At 56.5% G+C, this 26074-nt stretch overlaps 1 protein-coding gene across 6 annotated transcripts in view; it reads left to right on the forward strand.

Annotated features, from left to right (window-relative positions):
* Nucleotides 1–26074, forward strand: part of ACACA (acetyl-CoA carboxylase alpha) — a 105680-nt gene that overhangs the window by 36505 nt on the left and 43101 nt on the right. For 3 of the 6 annotated variants that reach the window (XM_068154963.1, XM_068154964.1, XM_068154969.1), the window contains 14 exons: nt 656–745; nt 1212–1330; nt 8592–8615; nt 11096–11239; nt 12409–12505; nt 13690–13797; nt 16976–17032; nt 17358–17402; nt 19625–19666; nt 20224–20439; nt 21001–21156; nt 21809–22012; nt 22399–22554; nt 23126–23272. In XM_068154963.1, the coding sequence (XP_068011064.1) occupies nt 656–745; nt 1212–1330; nt 8592–8615; nt 11096–11239; nt 12409–12505; nt 13690–13797; nt 16976–17032; nt 17358–17402; nt 19625–19666; nt 20224–20439; nt 21001–21156; nt 21809–22012; nt 22399–22554; nt 23126–23272 (1605 nt within the window). The remainder of the gene's footprint in view (nt 1–655; nt 746–1211; nt 1331–8591; nt 8616–11095; nt 11240–12408; nt 12506–13689; nt 13798–16975; nt 17033–17357; nt 17403–19624; nt 19667–20223; nt 20440–21000; nt 21157–21808; nt 22013–22398; nt 22555–23125; nt 23273–26074) is intronic. The other 3 variants (XM_068154967.1, XM_068154965.1, XM_068154968.1) reach the window with 3 other exon arrangements.

The following is a 26074-nucleotide window of genomic DNA, read 5'->3' on the forward strand; positions in this document are numbered from 1 at the left end:
CCTGCTGCCCTCTCACTGACCTCAGTAGCTCTGGATTGAAATGGCCCTGTTCTGAGTCCTGGCTTCTCCCCCATTTTGGTTCTCCTTCTGACACCACTGTCCTATAGCCATGGAGTTGTTTTGGTTGGAAAAGTCCTCTTAAGGCCATCCAGTCCAGTCATCAGAATGACCTCATCCCAGGCTGCAGCTTCCCCAAGGGGGTCAGTGGAGGGAGATGTCTTTCTCTCCTCTCTCTGGTGGCCAGAGACAGGGCATGAGGAAATGGGATGTAGCTGCCTGAGGGAAGTTCAGACTGGCTGTGAGGAAGAGGCTCTACGCTGAGAGGGTGGTCAGGTGCTGGGACAGGCTCTCCGGGGAGGTGGCCACAGCACCAAGGCTGCCAGAGTTCAGGGAGTCTCTGGGCAATGCTCTTAGTCCTATGGCTCAGCTTTAGGCTGCCCTGCGAGGAGCAGGGTGCTGGACTCAGTGATGCTCATAGGTCCCTTCCAACTTGAGATGACTCTCTGATTTAAGAGCAGAAGGTCATAACCTCTGATGAAGAACAGGAGCAGCATGGAAATCAGAGCTGGTCAGGCTGGCTTTGAGGCCTTGCCTGGCCGTGGTCACAAGCCAGGCAGTTCCCCTTCCAACCTCTGCCTGGTGTGGTCTCTTCTAGAAACTCATTCTGTCCGAGACCTCCATCTTCGACGTGCTTCCCAACTTCTTCTACCACAGTAACCAGGTGGTAAGGATGGCAGCTTTGGAGGTGAGTCTCTCCTTGCTGGGAAGAACCACAAGCACAGCACAGATGTTGATTTTTCCCTGGTTGTTGGTTGGTTTCTTTGGGGCCTTGTGAGCTTTTGGAGCACTGTTTCCCAGCAAGGCTAAGAGGGCTGTGGGCTGTGTGGAATGAGGCATCCTTGGAGCCTGGCATTTGCCAGCATTAATATTCATCATTGACTGAAATGTCAGCTGCAGGTTATCTCCTGTGCCTGAAGAAGATGTAGGTGGCTGAAAGGATTGAAAGTGGAGCTGCTGCCAGGGGATGTGGCCAGCCTGCCTTGTGTGCCTGGTGCTGAGGGCTGTGTCCTGCCAGATGGGTCCTCCTCAGAGAACAGCTTTAGATTCTGCTTGAAGTGGAGTCCTGTCTAGAGGCTGCTGTGGAGGTGTCTGTCTGGTGTGGATGTTTGTCTCCCTGCAGCTCCCTGCTGAGGGTGTCGGTGTCTCCCCAGGTGTACGTCCGCAGGGCATACATCGCCTACGAGCTGAACAGCGTCCAGCACCGCCAGCTGAAGGACAACACTTGTGTGGTGGAGTTCCAGTTCATGCTGCCTACCTCCCATCCCAACAGGTCAGACCTCGTGTTCAGGAGATCTGTGAGGGGCTGCATCCTGTCTTGGCAAAGGAAACTTGCAGTGGAGGTGGTGGAGAGAGGGAGAGTTGCAGCTCCTGCAGTGTGTCAGGCACAGCTCTGCCCTGCCTGCTGCTCTGCCCTAGGTTGTTTCAAACCTCAGGGGCTGTGGGCAGGAGCTTCTGCAGCCTGGATTCCTTTAACCAGCAGAGAGCTTTCCTGCCGTTTTGAAGTTCAGCTCCTGTGCTCTAGAGCTCGAGCTCTGGCTGAATCCTTTGAAAGCCAAAGCAAACCCGCGGTGTTGTCAGCGCTTCATTGTCTGGCAGGGCAGTTGCTGCGTTCCTTCCCCTGCAGCAGGAGCTCGGGAGGGTGCTTCAGCCGCTTCGGTTTTGTCCCAGAGAGCAGTGAGTCTCCGTGGCCGCCGGGTGCCACTGTTGGGCTGCGCTGCTCCGGAGCGTGGTACCGGCGCTGCTTTTCTCCTTTGTTTTCCCAGCATCTTCTTCCTCCTTGCCTGGGCGGTGGGGCCGGGCGGTGGGGCCGCGGTGGGGCCCAGTCTCGCTTCATTGAGAATCCATCAGTACATTTCATCAGATGGTTTCCAGAAGCTGGCTTGCTAGAAATGAGTGCCTGTCCTCAGCCAGCAGCACACACCAGGAGCCAAGAGGGAGCTGCACCTGGGCTCATCTGGTCCCTGCATTTCTGGAATAGTTGTCAATAATTACACACTATTTTTGCTGCCCCTTGGTGATGTTCTCTGCCCCCACCCTGTTCTTCCTCCATTTCTTCCCTTTGCTGATCTCAGTTCCCTCTGCTGCTTGGGGGCTGTTTGGCCTGCCCATGCTGAGCACTGCTCTATTGCTGTGTGCAAGCTTAATTGGCCAAGGTCAGCTGGAAGAGGACAACTCTTACCTGCTGGGGAGCAGCCTCTTTGTCCTGAAATCTCCTCTCTCCTTTACGCTGAATTTGCTGGGGCAATGTTCTGAAGCTCCCTTCTGCTTCTCAGCCATCAGCACTGCTGATGGTTGGCTGCAGCACAGTCCTTGGGTGGAGGAGAGGAGGCCTGGGGACAAATGCACTGCCTGCATAGGCAGGTTCAGCTCCTTCGGGGTGCACCTCCCCTGCGGGTGATGAATGTGGCTCTGGTTGCAGCTTCTCACAGTGCATCCCTGCTTGTGTGGCTATTGTATGGCTGGCTGCTGAAGCACAGCCAGGAGCAGGATACTGAGAGGGGCTTAAGGCAGCCCTGAGGGTGTAGGTTTAAGCTGTAAAGGCAGATCTTGTGAACCCAGGACACAGGAATCCCCAGCCTCTGACCTTGTCTTGCTTCAGGCTTCCTTGTCGTTCCTGGCCGCGTCCCACGTCCATCGTTTGCTTTCCTCTCCCTTCTGCAGCATGAACCTTTAGACTGAGGAGCTGAAAATGCATTCCAAGGACAAAGCCCAGAGCCAAGATACCCCAGGCTGGCCTAGCAAAACCTCTCCTGGGTGCTGGTGAAGCAGCAGTAGGTCCCAGAGAGCCCTCAGGAGAGCTTCTCTTCTGGAGCTGCTGTTAGCACTATCAGATACCCCTGAGCCCTGCTCCCTTTGGTGTTTGATTGCTGTGAACACTCAAGGCCTGAGTTTTACTGCAGCCAATATTCATGTAGAGAAAATGCAGCCTGATACTGGCTGCCCTCCTGAAATTCCTTGGTGGTGGTGTTTAACTCTGCTGTGCCCTGACTTGGCTGTGACAGCAGCAATCTCAGTTGCCACTTTTGAGCTGACTGATCCAGCCAGGCCTCAGACTTGCTGGCTTTTGGCCACTGAGTGACTGCCTTCAGCTCCCCCCAGGAAAGCTGCACATGGAAGCAGAGAGCAAAGGAAAAGTCACCAATCAGCTAACAAAGTGCTAGCCACACAGCCTGCTCCTGGTGGGGTCTGTGGGCAGGAAAACTGCCTGGGGAATTACCTGTTGAAAGGAACAGAAACCATCCTGCTGTAAGGGTCCTGACTGCGAGGGGAGCACAGGAGAGAAACTGCTGGGGGCTGGGGCCGTGGAGGGCTTTGCAGATGAACCCCAGGACTCCTTACTGCCCAGCACAGGGCAGATGAGGAGCTCAGTGAAACCATCTGGTGCCCTTGCAGCAAGTGGGGTTCCCAAGCCCTCTCCATGTGGGGGTGTTGCAGCAGTCCAGCCTGGAGGGGTGATACCAGGCTGCCCATGGGATGCTGCAGAGGGCAGAGAGCTCTTGTGTGTGCATAACCTGCCTCCTTCAGTCCCTGGGAGCCTGGAGAGAGAGGGGCTGAGCAGGAAATGAGCCCCTTCCCAGTTCTTCTTTGCTTCCCTCTTGTGCAGCCTGCCCTGCTGAGATGGGAAGCAGGTGGAATACTGCCTGGTGTGCAGAGAGTTCAGGCTCCTTTGTGACAATGGCAGGCCAGGGGCCAGGCACTGAAAGGCCTTTCTGAGGTGTTGAGCACAGGAAGCAGTGCTGGCCTAATCTTCTGTTCAAATCTTCTGTTCAAAGCAACATTGTGTGGCTGCTACAGGGAGAGGGAATTACTGTGCTTTTGCAACAGGAGAGGGCTTTCTTTCCTCTAATAATCCTCCTCTCCTGCTTCCCAGCAGCCTTTCTTCTGTCTGAAGCTGTAAGGTTTAAATTAACCTGGGACATTGTCTGCTGTAGGCAGCCTCTGGAGCCTGCTGCAGAGTGGTGCTGCTGTACTGCTCCTCCTCCAGCATCCCCTTCCCTCCAGCTCGCTGCCTGCCCCCAGCCAGGCTGTTCAGCTGCTCTCTTGATCTTTGCTTCCCCAGCAGCAGATGTGCTGCAGGATCAGAAGGGAAGAACCCAGAGGGAAATGTGTTCCCCCTGTCAGATGCTGAGACAGTTGCTGACAGGGGTGACAGAGCTGTGTCTTCGTGTGCCATGGCAGTGACACCACAGGGCTCTGCTTCCTGACTGTGTTGAGCACCAAAGGAAGGGGAAGTTGCTCACTCAGATGCCTTCCCAGTCCACCTGCACTGAGCCCATGCTCTCCTTCTGGCCCATGAGCCATCCCTAACTGCCACACTTGGCCTTGACCCATCCTGGGGTGTCCTGAGTCAGGATCTACCCGTGGAGGGTGGAAGAGAAGGGAGGTTTTAGGGTGGCAGATGAAGACTTTAGGTTTGGGTAACTGGCTCAGAGCAAGGTTTGCTTTGGAACCTTACACAGGCTGGCTGGTGCCAGCTGGTGTGCACACAGCTTGGCAAGCATGGGCACACAGCCAAAGGCCTTCCTTAGGCTTGTCTGGGTTAAATTCATTCTTGGCATTGCATCCTGCCATCCATGCTGCTTCCAGGGTTGGAATTCAGGCCTGGTCATTAGCTGCTGTGGATTTCTAGGGGTGTCAAGATAAATGTCTCAGCTACCTTGTGCTTGGTTTTGCCCAGTTTCTCCTCCTTCTGTGCTTGTGGATGTTTGTTGGTGCCCTACCTGGCCTCTGATGTTGCTGATCTCAAGGCTTACCAGTGGTGCATGATCTCTCCTTTGCTGTCTCTTGGTGTTTCATCATCTATGGAGTACTTTGGTGGTGCCTTTTGTGTCAGCCTCTCCTGTGGTGTGCAGCTGGAACCCCTTTGTGAAGGCTGAGAGCCAACTGAAACATTGCTGTTTCACACAGAGCTTTTCACAGGAGAGCCCCAAGCTCCCTCACACTTAGAGCAGGGCTGGCAGGTTCCTTCCCACTACCATTTTACAGGGACAGAATGGGAGGGTTTGGGTTTCTGACACCGTGGAAGCCTTCTCTGTGGGCTAAAGTAGCTGCTACAGCAGCCTCTTGATCAGGCTTTGGATTGCCAGCACCCAGTCAGCTCTGCTGCTTTGGACTCCAGCTGCAGGAGCCTGGAGACCTGAGTGTGCTGCTCACAGGCTGTCATTAGGTAGCCTGAGGTCCCCTGCTTGCTGCAGGAGACAGGCTGGAATCAGGGGAGGAGGGGAAACGATTCCAGGACACCTGTAAATCCCTGCAGGTTCGTGCTGAGGGTTTGATGTTAATTAGCCAGCAGGCAGCAGTAATGTGTTGCAGTTCCCCTGGCTTGCCTGTCTCAGAAAGGGCAAAATCTTCCAGCAGAGCAAGGAGGAGGCTGTGGAAGGGGCAGCAAGCTGAATGGAACGAGGATAATTGTATGCAAATTGGAGTTCAGTAGCAGATTCAGCTTGGCTGAATCACAGAGGGAGCAGGAGAATAAGGAAAGAAAGAGGGAGAGGAAAAACCCAATCAAAATGTGTGGTTGGAGGCAGGTTTCACAGCCCTCTGTTTAGATTCTTCTGCAGAAATGGAGGAACATAAGAGGAGTGCCAGTGGTCACAGGCAGTGGAATTGCTCCTTCTCCTGTGGCACTCTCTTAATAACTACAAGTGGGTTACTCAGCTGACCTCTGCTGATTCTGCTTTGCTGCCTGATTTCCAGAGCTCTGCCCTGTGCTGGCACTCAGTCACAGCTTGAGCTAACCACTGGTGCTTTGCATGCCTGCAGCATTTCCATAGGGGAGTGCTCCTGGGTAAAGGAGAGAAAACAGGAGGGGAAGGGCAGAGGGGAACAAATTCACATTCATCCAGGTGGTGTGGAAGGGGAGCTGGGGGGTTTTGGTTGCTGGAGCAGAAGGAGGAATTGTGACAGTGGAGCTTGCATGGCGTGGAGCAGGTTTATAGGTTCATAGAATCACAGAATGGGTTGGAAGGGACCTTGAAGATCACCCAGCTCCAGGCCCCTGCCATGGGCAGGGACACCTCCACCAGCCCAGGTTGCTCAAGGCCTCATCCAGCCTGGTGCTGAACACCTCCAGGGAGGGCACATCCACAGCCTTCCCGGGCAGCCTGTGCCAGTGTCTCCCCAGCTGTACAGAACTTCTCCCTCATCTCCAGTCTCAGTCTCTGCCCTCCTGAAGCTTCCATCCACCCCCTCCTGTCCAGCCCCGGTCAGGTTGGCTTCCCTGCTCCAGAAGGGCCTTTCTGGAAGTTGGCAAGAGAAGGGCTGGGGTTGGTGTGGTGAGGAGGCCTCTGGTCCTGTGGTCAGCTCCTGGGGCTGGCTGTGGAGCAGCACCCTGCTGGCTTGAGCTCCATCAGCTGAGCCTGCAGCTGCCAAGCCGTGGTGCTGCCGCTGGCACTGGGCTGGCTGTGAGCTGAGCAGGCTGGCTGGCAGCTGCTGTGGCACTGCTGAGGGCTGCAGCTCAGCCAGGTCCTTTTCACAAGGCCTGTGCTGCAAATACCAAAGCTTCACCTCTTGATGCATTTCAGTGGCAAGTGACAGCCCAGCTCCCGAGGCAGAATGCCCTCCCCTTCCACCACGACCTGTGGCTGCAGAGCTTGGAGCTGTTGCTCTGCTCCCTCCTGACACCTCCAGCCCCTGGCTCTCCTCTTTGCCTCACTGCAATTCTTCCTGTGGCTCCTCAGCTCTCTGCTGCGTGGCTGCAGGACAGCTCCTGGAGCAAGGCACCAGGCTGCCCTTTGGAGGCAGGAGGGAGCATTTGTCAGCTGGGCTTGTGCTGCTCTCTGAAAGCCTTCAGGGACTGCTCCCCCAGCAGGTGTAGGAGCTGCCAGGCCTCTCCAGACCTTTTTTCCCCAGCTCAAGCAGATCCCATGCAGCTCTGCTAAAACAATACTCTCCAGCCTGTGAGTCCTGCTGGCCCTTTGGGTCTCCACCACAGGCTCTGCAGCACTGTCTGCAAGGGAGATTAGATCCTTGTGCTGTTTGTCTCCAGGCCACTTGCTGCTCTCCCCTGTATGGCTGCAGGAGCTCCTGGGAACTTCTTGTGCTTTACCTGATAGAACCTTGTGGTGAATCCAACTCTGCTGTGACAAAAGCACTTTGAGAACAGGACTGGGGGCAGTCAGTGTGCTCAGCAGTGTGCCCAGGGTGATGCCTGGCCATTAAGTACTGAGCCTTGTGCCCGGGAACCTGGGGTCTTGCCTAGGGCCAAGGATGTTAAAGGAGGCTGCGGTCTGATCTCCCGCAGGGAAGGGGAGGGTCAGTGTCTGGTCACAGGCTCCCTGGGGCTCGGGTTTCAGCCGTGTCACATTTGCTGATCTCTTTGCACAAGCCTCCTGTGTGCATCTGCCTGGCTGCTTTCAGTTTAGTCTTCACTGTTTTGAATGCCAGATCGCAGCAGTTTCAACCTTTCCATCCTGGCATGGCAGGAGCTTGCCTGGCTGCAGCTTGCCTGGCTGCAGCTTGCCTGGCTGCAGCTTGCCTGGCTGCATCTCTGGTGCTTGGACTGGGTGATGGTAAAGGTCTTAATGATTCTTGCATGGAGCACTGTGCTGCCCTGTGCTCTCATGGCTGCAGCTGGCATGGGCTGGGATGTGCTGTTCTTGCACTGCTGTGGAAATGTGCCCCTCACCTGCCTTCTGCACCGCTCTGCACCGCTCTGCACCGCTCTGCACCACTCTGCACCGCTCTGCACCACTCTGCACCGCTCTGCACCACTCTGCACCGCTCTGCACCACTCTGCACCGCTCTGCACCGCTCTGCACCGCTCTGCACCGCTCTGCACCGCTCTGCACCACTCTGCACCGCTCTGCACCACTCTGCACCACTCTGCACCGCTCTGCACCACTCTGCACCGCTCTGCACCGCTCTGCACCGCTCTGCACGCACATCTGTGAAGAGCTGCACTCATGCTGCAGAATCAGCCCTTAAGTTCTGCTTGTTCTTGGTCAAGGCCTTGAATGCTGAAAATCCAAAGTGTGACCTGGTGGTTGTGTGGTTGCTTTGTCTCTGCATTGCTGTGGGAGCCACTGAGTGTGCAGCAGCCTAGCCTAGAGCTTTGGCAGGGAGGATCTGGCTGGCCGCCCTGCCCCTGCCGCGGCCGCCCTGCCCCTGGCCCCTTCTGTGGCCACCCTGCAGGATGTGGTCACTGTCTGTGCCTGTGCTGTCTGCTCCTCTGTCAGGGAGTACACAGCCCCTCAGCTGGCCTCGCTTCTGAAGCTGATGGTGCATGCAGAGGCCTCGCAGTGGGTCTGATGGAAGGTGGTGCAGAGCTGGAGGGCACCTCCCAGCTGTGCTCCCCTGGGGTGTCCTGTGCATGGCTGTGCTCGCTCCCTGGCAGCTGTGGCAAGCGAGGTCAGGTGGTGGATGCCTCCCCAGGGTCAGTGGCACTGAGCCCTGCCTGATACCTGGTGGCTGAGAGGTTTTGGGTTAGCAAAGGGTAAAGTTGTTGCTGGTCTGTGTATCAGCTTGATGACAGTTGTGTACAATGCCTCTCACTAACCAGTCTGTGACTAACTGTGGTTGTTTGATTGCAGAGGGAACATCCCCACGCTCAACAGGTATGGTACTTGTCATCTTCTACAGCTTCCAAAGAGTCTAGAAAGCAGTAGCCTAACACTGAATGTTTTAACCTGGTTTGTTTTAGTGCCCTTACTTGGGAAGCTCCCAAACATAACTCCCCTTTCTGCCTTCCCTTTTCCTCTCCCTGTGTCTAAACACACGTTTCCAGCCCTTCCCTCCCCCTCTGACAGCAGCTTTGCATGCAGCACCCTTGGACATGTGGTGTGCCAGGTGACTCAGCTCATCTGCAGTATGGTACACAGCAAACTTCCAGCAGGATGCTGCTCCTAGGGGCTCTTCTTTGGAAGGGGGTTCCCAGCTGGTGCCCCTCTGCTGGGGTGTCCCAGGGAAACAGCAGCAGTTCCACCTGGCCCGTGGCAGAGCTGCTGCTGCTCTGGTTTCCTGCACCTGGCTTAGAGCTTGTCGAGGCTGTTTCACCTCCCTCACCCCATAGATGAATCTCCATCTCAGCCAGTTGGCAGCATGTTTTGGTGTGTTTTGGATGCTGATTCCCCCCTCCTGTGTCTCAGCTGAAAAGCATTTCTTGTTTGGAATAGCACTCGAGGAATGTCTGCTGTCTCTTTGTTCAGGTCCTGTTCTGTGGCAGTTTCTGTATGAGCTGTAAGAAGTGTACCCAAGGCATGTCCTGACAAATTCTCCCCTTCCCAAGCCTGAATCCCTGTTATTTATTACTGCTTACAAGCCTGTTTAGGGAAAACTGCTAAAAATGGGCTGGAAGTCTCATGGCTCTCAATCAGAGATAAATTCCAAAGCACAGAGTGGCTTCAGGCACAGGCAGCTATTCATCACTGCTGCTCGAGGCTTGCCAGCAGCCTGGGGTTCTGTGCATGGCAGGGGGGCAGTCACAGTGCAGCTGGTGAGCAGCAGTCAGCAGTCCCCAGCTCGGTCTGGTGCTGTGGCCAGCTCAGCTGGGCCCTGCCTCACCTCCTGTGCCACCAGGGTCTGGTCCTGCTCGGCTGTCCAGCGTCTCCCTGACTTCACAAGCTGTAAGTCAAGGATGTGCTGTGCTGACTCAGCACCCTGGGCTCTTGGTTTGGGGTTTTTCCCATTGCCTCTTGCCTCCTGTTGTGGCAGCAGCTGGGGAGAGCAGAGCAGCAGCTTCACTTTGTTCAAGTCATCCCAAGGCCCAGGGAGAGCAGAGGGAGTGTGAGTGCCCTGTTGTTGAGTGGCACAGAGCACTGCTGGCTGCCAGCTTGGCTTTTCTGACTCCTCAGAGCAAGCTTGGAGGTCTCACTGTGTTGCAGGGAGCTTCTGAAGTAGGTCCCTCAGTGAATCAAGAAGACTCTGTAGCAGAGGTCAGACATCAGCAGTAATTGCTGCAGAGCAGGCAGTCCCCCTTCTAGCGGCCGGGGCAAGGCTGTCTCCTTAGTTGGATGCTCTCTGTTCACCCTGGGAGAAGCTTCCTCTGCTGGCCTTGGCTGGGACACTCTGGGCCTTCTTAAAAACCAAACAAAACCCCCAAGTAACACAAACTGTGACAGCTGCTGCCTGCTGCTGTAGCAGGGAGCTGTGAGAGAACTCAGAGCTGCTTCAGTCAGGATCTTGGCCTCTGCCAGGCAGGGATGCAGACCTTTAGTGACCATTGCTCCTGCTTGCCAGAGAAGTCTCTCTCTCAGTGCCTTCCTCTGAGCTGGTGCAAACCTGTCCCAGTCCTCCTCACTTCAGGAAGGGAACACTCCTGAGTGCTGCTTGTGGCTCAGCAGACAGCAGGATGACAGCAGTGAGTGTCTGGAGCTCTGCCTGCCCTCCTCCTTCAGACAGCTGTGCTCTGCGGCCAGCTGCTTGTGCTTAGCAGCTGCCACTTCTTAGCAATCAAAGCTGAGCACCAGAAATGAGTGGGAGGGGCTGCAGTGGTTCTGAAGTGTGGATTAAAGCCGAGGGAGAATTTGCTCAGCAGTTGGAGGGGAAGGCACTGTGACAGGACTTTACTTAGGGTGGGCACGCCAGCGTGAGGCTGTCGAAGCCCCTGGCTCCAGCAGAGGCTCTGGGAGGTGTCTGTACCACGCTGCATTTGAGCAGCAGCAAGCAGAGTATGGCCACAAAGGCTGCAGGAACTTCATCTGTTACAACTGGCCAAACCTCTCAAGTCTCAGCTTCCCATTGTTGTTGCTCGCCTCAGTTCCCCCGGTAAAGCAACACGTGCGGGAGGAGGGGAAGCCACCAGCTGGCGTCGCCTGCGGGAGCTCCCGAGGAGTGGCTCCTGGAAGGGCCAGAGCCTTCTTCTCTAGCTTTTAGCTGCTCCTGTCCCCTGGGCCAGGACCCAGGTAAGGGCATTCAAGGCAGCAGAGGCTTGCAGCAGCGCAGGGGCTTCGGAGCAGGCGGCAGAGCAGGTCTGGGCCGCCGAGGGTCTGGGGAGCAGGCAGCAGTGGGATGGGAGCAGCCGCGAGGCTTGGGCTCCCACCAGCCACGCTCTCCTCCCCCTCGTCCCTAACTGTGGCCTTGTTGCACTGCCGTCTAGGATGTCCTTCTCCTCCAACCTCAACCACTACGGCATGGTGCACGTGGCCAGCGTCAGCGACGTGCTGCTGGACAACTCCTTCACGCCCCCGTGCCAGCGCATGGGCGGCATGGTCTCCTTCCGCACCTTCGACGACTTCGTCAGGTACCTGCTGCCCCCTGCCCGGCCCTGCCGCCCCCTGCCGCCCCCTGCCCGGCCCTGCCGCCCCCTGCCGCCCCCTGCCGCCCCCTGCCGCCCCCTGCCGCCCCCTGCCGCCCCCTGCCGCCCCCTGCCGCCCCCTGCCGCCCCCTGCCGCCCCCTGCCGCGCCCGGCCCTGCCCGGCCCTGCCGCCCCCTGCCCGGCTGGGCACACCTGGACTCAGGGGGCTGGGGTTGGAAGGGACCTCTGGGGATTGGGCCCAGCCCCCTGCCAGGGCAGGTCACACAGGAACACGTGCAGGTGGGGTTGGGAAGTGTCCAGAGAAGGCTCCACAGCCTCCCTGGGCTGCTCCAGGGCTCATCACCCTCACACCACTGCTCCTTGTCCTGCCACTGGGCACCCCCAAACAGAGCCTGGCCCCCTCATCCTGCCACCCACCCTGCAGATCTTTGCAGATCCTCTCTCAGCCTTCTCAAGACCCCAGGGCTCTCAGTCTTTCTTCAGAGGGGAGATGTTCAGGTCCCTGGATAAAATCTCTGCCCTGTCTCGAGTCAGGTTTCAGGTGGTCCTGAGCTTGTTTGCTGAGCTGCTGGGGTTTCAGGGGCAGTTTGAATCCCCTTGTCTGTCTCCTGAGGTACCTGCAGGTTTCAGAGTGCTGTGAGAGCAGCTGGCAGCCAGGGGGGCTCAGCAGCTGGCAGCCAGGGGGGCTCAGCAGCTGGCAGCCAGGGGGCTCAGCAGCTGGCAGCCAGGGGGCTCAGCAGCTGGCAGCCAGGGGGGCTCAGCAGCTGGGGTCTCTGCTGATTGGGATCACTTGCACCTGGCTGCTCTCCCCTCTGCTCCTCTTCACACGGGCAGCTGTGGCAGGATGTCTGCTTGGTGCCTTCAGCCTTCACAGGGTAGACAAAGCCCCCAGCAGTTGTGAGGGCCCTGCCACAATTAGATCTGTGGCAAATAGGAGCAGACCCAGGCTGTGCTCTGGTGTGAGGGCTGGAGGAGGCATTGCCTCCTCACCTTTCAGGCCCCAGTCCCCCCGTGAGGGAGTTTTTTCCTCTCCCTGCCCCCCCAGAAGGTGATCTGTGGTTTCAGTGCCAGGTGCTGGGGGTGGGCTGGCAGCAGGTGCTGGGGGTGGGCTGGCAGCAGGTGCTGATGACTAACCCTGCCCTGCTGTGTTGCAGAATCTTTGATGAGGTGATGGGTTGCTTCTGTGACTCCCCTCCCCAGAGCCCAACCTTCCCTGAGGCTGGCCATGCCTCCCTCTACGATGAGGACAAGGTACAGTGGTTTCTTTTCTCTTGGGGCTGCTCTCAGGTCGGGGGTGAGAGGTGTGCAGGGGGTGGCTGCAGGCTGGGTGCTGCTCAGCAGTGCCAGGGCTGGAAGCAGGAGCTGAGAGCTGGGAGTGTTTCTGTGGGGGGTTTGTTTGCAGCAGGTGGCCACTCTCTGACTGCTGTGAACCCAGGGAGAAGGCTCTTCTCTCCATGGAAGTTTAGTTTGTAGCTTCCAGCAGTTTCTGGATGCTCAGCAGTGTAACTGGGAGGTTCAACTCATCACTGAGCTCCCGGGGTGTGGAACTGCACACTCAGCTGCCTTCACCTGCAGCCTGCCTTGCCTTGTTTTCTGCTTCCACCCTTCCTAGGCACCCTGCACTCTGATCCCTCCTCTGTTCTACCCCTTAGAACTGTTTTTTGAGGGGAAAGATGAGAGGAGCCCCCAGTTCTACACTTTGCTATCCTTGTGACAAAAGCCCAGGTTCCCTTGGAGCCACAGGGAGCTGCTGCCCAGCTGTGTCCTGCCCTCAGCAGTGAGCAGCTCTGTTGCAGTGCAGTGTCCCGAGCAGGGCTGGGGCTGCACTGCCCCAAGGGACCTGGAGATGTGTGAGTGCTAGGGCCGTGCTCCTGAGTGTGCTCACATCTCACTGCCTCCTCCCTGCCCCTCCAAGGATCATGTCCTGTTCACACTCAGCTTTTCCCAGTTGCCACAGGCTCTCAGATGGTCAATTGTCACTTCTCAGAGCTCCCCTGGTGCCTCCACAGGACAGTGCTTGGTGCAGCTGTGCAGACCCTCACTGCTTTGCTCTTAGCCTGGCAATTTGCTTAATTCCATTACCTTTCTTGATGCCAGAGTCCTCTGATGGCTTGCCCATAATGAGGGGGCCTGACCCTGCATTCTCTCTGCATCCAAATGAAGCACACTTGAGTTAGCCAAGGCAGATGTGACCCTCAGGGTGGGATTCTCCAAGGGGAGCTCCTGTTTGGGGACATTAACTCTTCCCTCTGCAGAGCTGCACGTTCCTGGGGCTGATGGGCAGGGACTTCCCTCAGCATTTCTGGGTTCCCCTGTGCTCTGCCGAGGCCTGTTTCCCCTGGAGCATCTCTGCTTCAGAGCTGCCTTTGAGGAGCCTCTTTGGAGGACTCAAGCTGTAGCTGTGTCCGTGGGGGGCTGTCTGCTGTGCCTTGCAGGCTGCCCGGGAGGAGCCCATTCACATCCTTAACGTGGCCATTAAGACCGACAGCGATGTGGATGACGATGGCCTGGCTGCCATGTTCAGGGAGTTCACACAGAGCAAGGTAAGTAGCCTTGGACCCTCTGGAGATGGGTGCAGGACAGTTCTGTCTGCTTTGGGAACTCTCAGCCTGTTCCTCAGCTGTCCTTTTGTTTCCAACCCAAATAAGCACAGCAGTTCCCTCCTGTCCCATCCAAAGCCCTGCCTCTGCTTGGGGTGCAGCTGCACCTTTCCAGCACCTCCAGGTCATTGCTGCTCATCCAGCAGGTCAGGACCTCTTCCCTTTGAGTTTTGATGTGGTTAAAACCTTGAAGGTCTTTCCCCTGTCAGGGTCATCTTCAGTACCTGCAGATGCTCTGTTAGACTGCTGTGAGCCTCTCCCCCACGGTGAGGTTGTTACCTGAGTGCCAGGGGCATGGCAAGGGGCACTCAGATGGCCTCTGCTCCTGTACCACCACAGCCTTCAGTGAAGTTTGCTCTCAGTGCTGGCATGCAGGACATCCACCCGGTGTGATGCTCCTGCTGTGAGGTGGAGCTGAGCTGCTGTGCTGTGCTGCCTCTTCCTAAGCACTTTAGAGTCTCAGAGTCACAGAGTTGGCTTGGAAAAGACCTTTGAGGTCATGGAGTCCAACCTTTATCTAGCTACCAGTCTGGTGCTAACCCATGCCCCTCAGCACCACACCTCTGCCTCTTCTAAACCTCTCCAGGGATGGACATTCAACCACCTCCCTGGGCAGCCTGTGCCAGGCTTTGAGAACCCTTTCAGGGGAGTTGTTTCTTCTCATGTCCAACCTGAACCTCCCCTGGTGCACCTTGAGGCCATTTCCTCTTGTCCTGTCTCTTGTTACTTGGGAGAGGAGCCCAATGCTCACCTGGCTTCAGCCTCCCTGAAGGGAGCTGTAGAGAGCAATGAGGTCTCCCTCAGGCTCCTCTTCTCCAGGCTAACCAGCCCCAGCCCCCTCAGCTCTAACATTGGAGCTCCAACTGCAAGTCCTGTGCTCAGCTGTGAGATGTGCTGGGATGAGCCTCCTCACATCCACTCTGCCCTCCACTGCCTGCTCTTGCCTTTCTGGTTGGGGGCTGGTGGCTGTGAGGAGCCCAGCAGGTGCTGGGACCCTTTGGTACCTGCAGTGGCATGGGGAGGTGGTGAGGTCCCCACCCCTGGAGGTGTTGAGGAAGCCTGTGGCTGTGGCACTTGGGGACAGGGTTTGGTGGCCATGGTGGTGCTGGGTTGATGGCTGGACTGGATGAGGCCTTTCCCAACCAAACAATACTGAGATTCTGGAGTTTCTAGCTGCTGCCAGGCTGGGGGGTGGCAAATCCATTCTGCAGAAACAAAGGGCTCCAGATGGAGCTGCTCTGAACACAAGTTCAGCAGCTTCCTGTCTCTTTAAGCAGAAGGAAAACCGTCATCAAATACCCAAATTAAGAGCAGCTCTGCTCTCATCTGCTGGCTCCTGCTGCAGGCATTTTGTGGGAGGGGGGAAAAGGGAGAGGAAGGGGGGGAGGGGAGGGAAAATTCCCAAAGACATTAAACTATCAAATAGGTTGATCCAAATTGTCCAAATAATCTTCTGGTCCCAGCATGTTGTGTGTGTTTTTGGTGATAGAAATTAGGATCATATACTTGTAAATGACTTGTGGAGGAGATTGAGGCAGGCACTGGAAATGGAGTTCCTCCAGGTGCTGATGGCTAATCGCTCTCTAATAGCTGTGGCCGTGCTGTGAGGCCCACATCATTACCATGTAATCAGGATCCTGTTGCTCTGCTCTTATTGTCTGCCACTTGTGGAATTTCAAAGGCAATAACAATTTTTGCTTTTTAAATCATGGCATTATTAAAGTTATTTTCTTTCCCCTTGCCATGAATGCAGGCACTGCTGCTCGTTCTCAGGGGGCTTAACCTTAGTGAAACATTGCAGTCTGTGCTGGAGGAGGTGGCTTGGTTTTGCTCCTGCTCTGGATGACAGCTTCTTGCTTTTCTCTTCTTTTTCCCCCCCCTTTCTCTTTGCTTTAAAACTGGGGAAAGGAGGAGAAAGGGAAAGATCTTAACACAGCGAAGGAGCAATGGCCACAGGCTGGCACCCAGGAGGCTCCACCTCAGCATGAGGAGAAACCTCTTTGGTGTGAGGCTGCTGAGCCCTGGAGCAGGCTGCCCAGAGAGCTTGTGGAGCCTCCTTCTCTGGCTGTGTTCCTGCGTGCCCTGCCCTGGGGGACCCTGCTCTGGCAGGGGGCTTGGACTCCCACCTCCAGAGGTCCCTCCCAGCCTCTGACATTCTGTGGTTCTGGCAGACCCTGGTGGGCAGCACTCATTTCAAGCGTGGCTCGGTGGAGCTGGGTCAGGAAGCAGCCAGGGTGGATGTTCTGCCATCTGCTGAAAGCCCTGAGCAGCCCCTGCACTGCTGAGCTGCTGACACAGCTGCCCTGGCCCTGGGCTGGCTGTGTGCTTGTTGGGCCAGAAACCACAGAGCCATGGAACTGTTGTGGCTGGGGAGACCTCCAAGACTGAGTCCAACCAGCAGCCCAACCCCACCATGGCCACTGAGCCATGTCCCAAGGGCCATGGCCACAGGTTTCTGGAACACCTCCAAGGGTGGGGACTCCACCACCTCCCTGGGCAGCCTCTGCCAGTCCCTGACCACTCCTGCAGCAAAGAAATTCTTCCTCCTCTCCAACCTAAGCCTCCCCTGGCACAATTCCAGGCCATTTCCTCTCCTGCCAGGCTGTCCCTGGCTCTGGTGCTCTGCTGGCTGGCAGGGCTCAGCTGGAATGTTGTGTTGTGGTGCCCTGGGTGCTCAGCTCTCCAGGCTGAATGGCTTTGTTTGTGCTGCTGGATGATCAGCAGATGAGAAGTCTTGGCTAGGAGTGGACTGAAGTGGGCTCAGCCCTGCAGCAGGGCTACAGCAGCTTTGTAGGGCTGCTGCAGCTCCTGCAAGCCTTGGCCCTGGCTGTGTGCTGTGGGGGCAGTCACCCACCCAGGCTGGGCTCTGGGTGCTGGGTGGGGGCAGTCACCCACCCCAGCCTGGGCACTGGGTGCTGGGTGGAGGCAGTCACCCACCCCAGCCTGGGCACTGGGTGCTGGGTGGGTGCTGGGTGGGGGCAGTCACCCACCCCAGGCTGGGCTCTGGGTGCTGGGTGGGTGCTGTGTGGGTGCTGGGTGGGGGCAGTCACCCACCCCAGCCTGGGCACTGGGTGGGTGCTGGGTGGGGGCAGTCACCCACCCCAGCCTTGCCTCTCTGCAGAAGTCGGTCCTGATGGAGCACGGCATCCGGCGCCTGACCTTCCTGGTGGCACAGAAGGTACTTTGATCCCTGTCACGCTGCTCAGGGCTCTGTGGCTCCTTGCTGACGTTGGCATTGCCCCTTGGCATAGTTCCCCCAGGTGAAGTGCTGTGGTAGCTACATTTGGTTCTCTCTTCACTGTGTTCTGTAAACTGAGTTTGGACGAATGGGCTTAAGATGAGCTGAGAATGGTAGCCAGTGGTAGCCAATGGTAGCCAATGGTAGCCAATGGTGCCCCTCTTGTGTTCTGCAATTAATTCAGTGTTGATTTTCATCCTAATTGCTAGCTCTCTTCTGCTTTTTCTCCCCTTGTCTGCCTGTGTTGGCACGTTTGGCTTGTCAGGACTTCAGGAAACAGGTCAACTATGAGGTGGATCAGAGATTCCACGTAAGTAACGGGGCTGGAGCGTGGTGGTACTGCTGACCTGAGCCCAGGGCACAGCAGGGACTCTAGGCCCCTGCTTTGGCCCTTAGTCAGTGCCAGCAGTGGTGCCAGAGTGAAGGGAAGTGCTGAGCAAGCAGCTGGCCCTGGGCAGCCCTCGTGCTGGAGCCTCTGCTGCCTGCTGGCTGAGCTCAGGGCTGCACCCCGACAGAGCTCTTGTCGGTGTCACCCTCAGGTGTAACTGTGCAGTTCCCTTTTGGTGGTTCCTCTCTGGTCTGGTGATTCCTTGAGGCTTCTCACTGCTTTTTAAAGTAACTTTGAGGAGTGATTGAAGTCATCTGATGAGTTTTGCATAATAGCTTAGTGATGTGGAGAATGTTTGCTGCTCTTACTGCTGAGGAATTGCTTCTCTCCCCAGGGCTTGGGCATCAGTGGGGGCAGCTTTAGCCTTGTTTTCAAGGTGGCAATGTGAGGTACAAACCAGACTTTTTTATCCCTTGTCTATCTCCTTTACAGCTCTGGAAGTTGTTAGGAGTCTTGGAAGTGCAAGGATCATAGAATCCCAGAGTGTCAGGTTGGAAGGGACCCCAGGGATCAGCTGGTCCAAGCTGTCTGGGTGAGATTGTAGATGTGAATGGCCCAGCAGCAAGAAACACATCCAGCAGCTCTGCTCTGGCAAGCTCCATGAAAGGGGAGAACAGCATTTGGACAGCTGTGGGTATCCCCACCTGGAATCAGTGCCCACAGGCCAGTGCAGGTCCATGGCAGGGAACTCTCTGAGAGCTGTTGGGACCTTGGACAAGAGAGCCCAGGCTCCAGCTCTGGAAATAAAAAGCAAGTGTTAGGGAACTTCATTAACTGAATTGATACTTGGGGAGTGGAAGCTCAGAGTCCATCAATAAGCACTGAAGCATGGGGCAGTGGTAAGGGAGGCAGAGGATGAAAGGAGTCATTAGAGGAGGCTTTCCCTGAGCTGCTGTTGAGAGCCAGGGACTGCTGGGAAGCTGCTGGGGTGCAGGAGGCAGTGTGGTTGTCATCTGCTTGCAAAGTCTGTAGAGTACCTCTGGGGTCCTCTCTGAGTGCCAGCCTTGGTTACCACCTCTGACTCTCCCCCCCTTGTGACTGGACCAACTCTCAACTTAGCCAGGGCCTGGGCTTGGGTTTGTTTTTGTTTTAATTACAGTCTATATAATTAGTTCCCAGCATGTTGAAGTAATAGAGAGTTGCTCCAGCAAGCTTCCAATTTCCTCATCTCATTAGGTTTTTAACATGATTATTAGTATAATAATCAACTCTGATGATTTCTGTTGGAGCTTTCCACATTCTGCAGTTTGCAGGGTGTCTTGATTGGCTAATTTAGGCAAATTATTTTGATTGTCTTGATGATGGTTGGTTGATTAGAACACAGCAGGGGTATAATTCTTCTGCCTAGGCAATGGGGCACTCCTCTGGCTGTTGGTACCAGAGCTCTGAGGGCCTGTGTGTGTCTGCACATCTGCTGATTACATTGCCCACACCACTGGTCAGATGCCTTGGAAGCAATCACATCAGTGGTGGAATGAGCCTGGATGGGGTGAGGAGGAATTGGCAGCCTGCAGAGGGGGACAGGTGGGAAGGAGCTGGAAGAGAAGTGAGGAAGGATGGAGGTGGCTGTTCCTTAGAGCACAGCTGATGCTCCTAGGCCCATTGCCTGAACTTCCAGGCCCTTGCCCATTGCTAGGACTTCATCTGTGCAAGGGGGTTTGGATAGATTCCACAGATGAGGATAAAGTTATTTGATGTCAATCCCTGGTTTGCCTTGGGAAGAGAGAATTTCTAGCAGTAACAGCATGGAGAGAGCTGTGGAACAGAGATCATTGTTGGTGCACATCTGCTTCCCCAAGGGACTGCTGGGATCGTTGTGTGGCTCCCAAACATTTCCACAGTCATCATAATCACCACAGAGCTAGAAGAAGTTTCCTGCTGCTGCCTGTCCAGTTCCATGCTCTTCTCTGTTAGTAATTGCCAGCAGTAACCAGAAGGCAATCGATAGCCTCTGGCACCGGCAGTGCAGGCAGGTTGCAGCGGCTGCTGCCTTCTCTGATTTGCAGCACCCTTTGTGGTGCTGAGAAAATAGCTTGAGCCAGCTCCTGTCCTCTGCTCTGCTGTGGGCTGCCCCTGTGAGCGCTCTGGCTCGATGGAATCTCCTCCTTTCAGGGGCTAACAGCGCTGCTTTTGTTTCCACACAGAGGGAGTTCCCCAAGTTCTTCACCTTCCGTGCCCGGGATAAGGTAGGTTCTGTCTTCTTAATGCTTCCCTAAGCGTTGGCTTTGTCCTTGCAGCTGCTCCTTCAGCCCAGCTCCCCTGCCTGCCCTGCTGCTTTCAGCTCCTTGCTAGGGCAGTTACCCACAGGCACAGCCACTGCTGGCAGTAACCAGGATGAGCCCTTGTGAGGTGGGGATGACAATTTGGAAGCCTGGCTTGGAGCTTCTGCTCCTGCAGACTTCAGTCCCGGTGGAACAGGGGAGCACTGAAAGCATCACAGAGGGCACCAAAGGTTCTGCCTTCTGGGAAGCAGAGGGGTTGGGAGGGGCTGGAGGACTTGCTGCCTTGTAACTCATCTGCTCTCAGTGCTTCAGCAGTTGCAGCACAGCTCCTGGTGCCAGTGGCTGCTTCAGACAGGAGGTTGTGGGTTGGATCCTTTTGGGGATTTTAGGGTTTTAATTAATAATGAAATGTCACCATGGGTGTGGCCAGGTGTGGCCTGGCTCTTCACCTCCTCACTGTTTCAGCTTCCTAATCTCCCCTCCCTCTTCCCCCTCCTCTGCCCGGTGCTGGGTGCCTGCAGTTCGAGGAGGACAGGATCTACCGGCACCTGGAGCCGGCCCTGGCCTTCCAGCTGGAGCTCAACCGCATGAGGAACTTTGACCTCACTGCCATCCCCTGTGCCAACCACAAGATGCATCTCTACCTGGGAGCAGCTAAAGTTGAAGTGGGAACAGAGGTGACAGACTACAGGTTCTTCGTGAGGGCTATTATAAGGCATTCAGACCTGGTTACCAAGGTGAGTGTCACCCAGACCAGAGCTCTTCCTGAGCCACAGGGGAAAAGCTGAAGGTCTTCTGGAGTCATGGACTGGGTTGGGTTGGAAGGGACCTTAAAGATCATCTACATGGATCACAGAACACTTTGGGTTAGAAGGGACCTTTAAAGGTCTGCATTTTCCTGTCATTAAACAAAGCTGTGCAGGGTGGGTGGAGTGCAGGATGAAAAACACCATCAGCCAAAGCCAGAGACCACAGCTGGAGACACAACAGCACTGTAAAGCATAGCACCACAGCCTCTGGCGGTGTGGCCTGGCTGCTTTGCCCTGGCTGCTCTGGCAGAATAGCGCCACAGCCTCTGGCTGCTTTGCCCTGGCTGCTCTGGCATCCCTGCTGACCTGGACGGGGACACGAGTCAGCCAGGGATGCAGATGCAGGCTGCTGGCCCTGGGACTGTGATGGATCTGTTTCAGGGTCGCTCTCTGGTTTCTCAGTCAAGTCCTCCTGCAGTTCTTCAGACACTGTAGCTTTGGGCTGTGGTGTTTGTGTAGCCAGTGAGTAATGTTGCCCACACCTGGCAGGAAGCCTCCTTCGAGTACCTGCAGAACGAGGGCGAGCGCTTGCTGCTGGAGGCCATGGACGAGCTGGAGGTGGCCTTCAACAACACCAACGTCCGCACCGACTGCAACCACATCTTCCTCAACTTCGTGCCCACTGTCATCATGGACCCCTCCAAGGTTTGTGCTCTCCCCAGCTCTCAGCTCTTTGTTTGGCTTGGCCTTGACTTGGTGCCCTCTGGTTGCCTTGGATGCCCCTGCTGGGGAGGAGAGTGGCACATGGCTGCTGCTGCTGAAGCACAGGGGGCTGGGCACCAGTGCCACAGGGGTAACAGACCAACCACCACGAATGCTGGAGCTCTGCTTTCCAGTGGAGGAAGTTAAGGCTCCCAGCCCCTTGTGCTTGGGGCTTGGCTGCTGTGCACAGCAGGGCTGCTTGTCAGGGTCCCAGAGCAGCTCTGGCTGTGTGCTGCCCTTTGGGGCTTCCATCTCTCCTCTTCTGGGATGTTCCTCTTCATGCTGGGCTGTGCTCTTGGCAGTGGTGTGTGTGGGGGGCATTGACGGCGGGGGGGCAGAGGGGAGGCTGACGGCGGGGGGGCAGAGGGGAGGCTGCCGGCGGGGGGGCAGAGGGGAGGCTGCCGGCAGCACCGAGGGGAGGCTGCCGGCAGCACCGAGGGGAGGCTGCCGGCAGCACCGAGGGGAGGCTGCCGGCGGGGGGCAGAGGGGAGGCTGCCGGCAGCACCGAGGGGAGGCTGCCTGCAGCACCGAGGGGAGGCTGCCGGCAGCACCGAGGGGAGGCTGCCTGCAGCACCGAGGCTGCCTGTGCCGGCAGATCGAGGAGTCGGTGCGCTCCATGGTGATGCGCTACGGCAGCCGCCTCTGGAAGCTGAGGGTGCTGCAGGCCGAGCTGAAGATCAACATCCGCCTGACGCCCACGGGCAAGGCCATCCCCATCCGCCTCTTCCTCACCAACGAGTCAGGGTACTACCTGGACATCAGCCTCTACAAGGAAGTGACTGACCCCAGGACAGCGCAGGTATGGTGCCCTGTGGCCCTGGGTCTGGGGGGACTCGTGGTACTTGGTGAGCTCCCCTGCACCCCCACCTAGCTCCAGCCTCCTTTCAGGGAGCTGTGGAGAGCTCGAGCTCAGTTGTTGAGCTGCAGAGTGGAAGCAGAGGGGTTGCAGGACATAGGAGTGTCACAGATTCACAGGCTGCATCAGGGTGGAAGGGAGCCTTGGGAAGTTCATCTTGTCCGGCCCCCTGCAGCCAGCAGGGACAGCTCTGGCTGGCTGAGAGGAGCAGATCTGCAGGGAGCAGCAGCAGGGCTGAGCAGCAGCAGGGCTGAGCAGCCTGCGCTGTGCTGCTGATGTGGGTGAGGTGAGTGGGCAGCAGCAGACACTGGTTGCTTTCTGTGCTGCAGATCATGTTCCAGGCCTATGGAGACAAACAGGGGCCTCTCCACGGGATGCTGATCAATACCCCATACGTCACCAAGGACCTGCTGCAGTCCAAGAGGTTCCAGGCACAGTCTCTGGGGACCTCCTACGTCTATGACATCCCTGAGATGTTCCGGCAGGTACGGGGGGCGGTCCCTGCTCCCCTCCTCGCCTGGCAGGGAGCCAAGTGGCCTGCTCTGGCTAATGGTGGTCCCCCAATCTCTGTACAGCTGGGCTGAGGGTACCTGGGAGGCAAGGAGGACTCTGATACCCTGCTGCTGTGGTTCCATTCATTCCAGCAGCAGAAGCTGAAATGTGAACCATAAACCATCTTCTGTTTCTTGTCCATGCCTCTCCTTTCCCTGCTCTGGGGTTGGTTTTCCTCCTCCTTCTCACTGCTTTCCTTCCCTCCCTCTTTGCTCCCCCTGCTGCCCAGCCTCCCTAGGGGGTTAGGCAGCGCAGGGGTGATGGCTCCTGGGCAGGACTGGTGCTGCTGACTTGGCTCTGTCCTGAGCCCCTCATGGGAGTGCCCTCACTCAGGGTGTGCTGGGTGTGGTGGCTGAAATGCCAGCCTCGGGGATGCCCACTGGGCACAGCCAGCCCTGGGGAGGGATGTTCCAGGGTGTTGTGTCTTGAACACGCAGTCACAGTGGGCTGGATGGAAGCCTTTCAGTGATGTCCTCAACCAGTCTCTCTCTCCTTGTTGCCTAGTCCCTGATCAAGCTCTGGAGCTCCATGAAGGAGCTGGCACTGCTGCCCACGCCGCCGCTGCCCTCCGACATCCTCACCTACACCGAGCTGGTGCTGGACGATCAGGGCCAGCTGGTGCACATGAACAGGCTGCCAGGAGGAAACGAGGCAAGTGCCACTTCCTTCAGTGCTGTGCACTGTGTTCTGGGCTGGGCTTGGCAGTGGTCAGGGACATCTCCCAGCCAGGCACAGAATCTGTGCCTTCAGACTCTCAGAGATGAAATCTCTCTCGAAAATGAGATTTTTGTTTCATTAAAAATTAATCCCCTCCATGCAGCAGGTATTTGAGCCCCCAGAGTAAGTGATCATTCCATTTCCAAGCTGTGCCTGGGCTGGTTTACCTTCCTAATTAAAAAGTGCTCATTCAGCTACTCCAGGTGGCTGGGGTTTGGGTTTGAGCAGTATGTGTTCTACAAGACTAAATGGAAATGTTTTCACTTGCCTAGAAAAGCCAAGCCCCTGCAAAAGCAATCCAGTGCCTCCCATTGCAGTGCTGGTGAGCAGGCTGCAAGCTGTGTGCAACATCCCCACCTAGTGCAGGATGCACTGGAGACCAGCAGCCTGCTCCTGCTGGGCACTGTGAGAGAGTTCCTCGCTCAGCTCAAGCAGGAGGAGGTTGTCCTGCTGTGGGGAGCTTCTCCTGGGGTCATCACCTCTGGAGATGAGGGAGAAATTCTTGACAGTGAGGGTGGAGAGAACTGGCACAGGCTGCCCAGGGAGGCTGTGGCTGCCTCCTCCCTGGAGCTGCTCAAGGCCAGGCTGGATGAGGCCTTGAGCAGCCTCGGCTGGTGGAGGTGTCCCTGCCCATGGCAGGGGGTTGGAGCTGGATGGTCTTGAAGGTCCTTTCCAACCCAACCCATGCTGTGAAGCTCTGGAGACTGAGGCTAACCAGGACAGGAAGTGTTGATGTTTTTTGCCCAGGCTTGGTGGGATTCAGCAGCTGAATTCCCCTGGAGCAGTCTGAAGCTGTGGGCTCATTTGTTTCTTCTTGGCCACTGAGCCAGCCCCCTCCTTGTGCCACAGCTATGACCTCAGGTTTGCAAAGCTCTGTTCAGAGGGCATCAGGTGTGGTGATGAGAGGCAGGGGGGGTTTCCATCTCTGCTTTAGGGCCTGGTGTCCTGCCAGGGAAGGCTTTGGGGTCTGCTGCTCTCCAGCTGCACACAGTCAGTACCTGCTGACTGCAGGAGCCCTGCATCCTTGTCTTCTGCTGGCCTGCAGGAGAAGTGTTCTAACTAGTGTAATTAAAGCTGCAATGAGCTCTTCCCTGCATTGCTGGGAAAGCTGGGGCTGTGCTCTGTGCAGGTTTATGCCATCATCTTTCTCTCTTCTCTCTGCTCTCATTCAGCATTTGAGTGGATGGTGGCTGGGGAAATAGCACAGTCCCTGAGGGACGTAGCTCTGTTCTTGCTGAAATTACAAGCACAGAGCTGCCTGGGCATGAGCATGTAGTGTTTGCTCTGCCAGTATGAATACAAATAGTCTTATTATAAGAGATTCTGTACCCAAAGACCACCAAAAACATTAGGAGTTTTTTTTAACCCTTGGCAGACTTTGTTGTGCTCAGGCTGTGAAGAAATTAGGTAGCCCTTGGGGTGTGTGTGGTGCTGGTACCTGATGCCCCCCCCAGGCCATGCTCTGTGCCCCCCCAGGCCATGCTCTGTGCCCCCCAGCGAGCTGCAGCTCACAGCTGGCCGTGCTGAGCTGTCAGCACAGCCTGTCAGCAGCTGGGCAGTGGCTGCAGGACCATTTGCAGCTGGAATGAGGTTTGAGGCTGTGCTATTGAGTTCTGTTAGCTATAGCCAGGGCACACAATAGAGCTCATTGACAGGTGAGAGGGACAGTCTGGGCAAGAGGCTGCAGCTGCAGCCTGAAGGACAGGTGACATTCAGGAGGCACTGAGCTGCTGAAGAGATTCATTCCTCCCTGCTGCACCTCCTTTATCTGCCTGAGCTGACTTTAGGCTTTTCTGCTTTAATTCTGTTCAGCTGAGGGAACAAATCTTCACACAGGCAGGCTCAGGTTTCTCTTGCCAAAGAAGATGGCTGCAGGGGTGGAGAAAGAGGAGATGGGAGGCTAGATAAATGCAGAGCAAACCCCTTGGCTTTGTTAGGGCTCTGAGTGGATCCATCCTGCTGTTCCTTGAGGATCAGTCTGTGCAGCATCTGGGCAGAGAGAGGCAGCATCTTGTCTGCAGGCAGCAGAGGTCCTGGGGTAATCCATCTATGTGGCAGCAGCTGGGAGCACTGCACAGGGAGAGGAGATGGTAGGCAAGTGTGAACTGCTTCTGCACCTCTTCCTGTGGGCAGTGCTGGAACCACTCTCGAGTCATGGCCCATTTCCTGGGCTCTCTGAGCTTGCCTGAGTTCATTAAAGAAGAGTTTTGTCCTCAGGCAGATGTGTTTGACCTCAAAATGCCAGAGGAGAGAGGAGGGTGGTACAGGGAGGTGTAAGGAAATGAGCACAGCTGAGTCCCCAGGCTTTGCAGTGGCTTTGCTTGGTGGCCTTGGTCAGAGCTTTCAGGGCTGCTCTTGGTTCATATCCCAGTGAGACAGCACTGCCTTGGGGTGTTGGGAGGACAGCTGTGTTCCAAGAGTCTTTGTGCTCCCTGAGTGCTGGATAGGATCTTGTACAGCAGTCACAGTCAGGGCACTCAGGTGTCACTGCAGGGGGCTGGGACCAGATGAGCTTTGAGGGTCCCTTCCAGGCCACTGCAGTCTGTGACTGCATATTGGGACTGGGTTTGGGAGGCTGCAGCACTGTTAGTGTAAGAGGAGCTGGTGGCTGCTCCTCTGGGAGCCTCTTGCCCCAGCAGCTCACCTCTGTCCTGCCTGTCACCCAAGCCTCTGATGTTGCTCTGTAGGTTTGTGGCTGTGCTAAACTGGGGAAACCTCTGAAAGAGGTAGGGATGG

This window comes from Melanerpes formicivorus, unplaced genomic scaffold, assembly GCF_026170545.1.
Source record: "Melanerpes formicivorus ecotype bairdi unplaced genomic scaffold, bMelFor1.0.p_v2 SCAF_29, whole genome shotgun sequence".
Classification (NCBI taxonomy): Eukaryota; Metazoa; Chordata; class Aves; order Piciformes; family Picidae; genus Melanerpes; species Melanerpes formicivorus.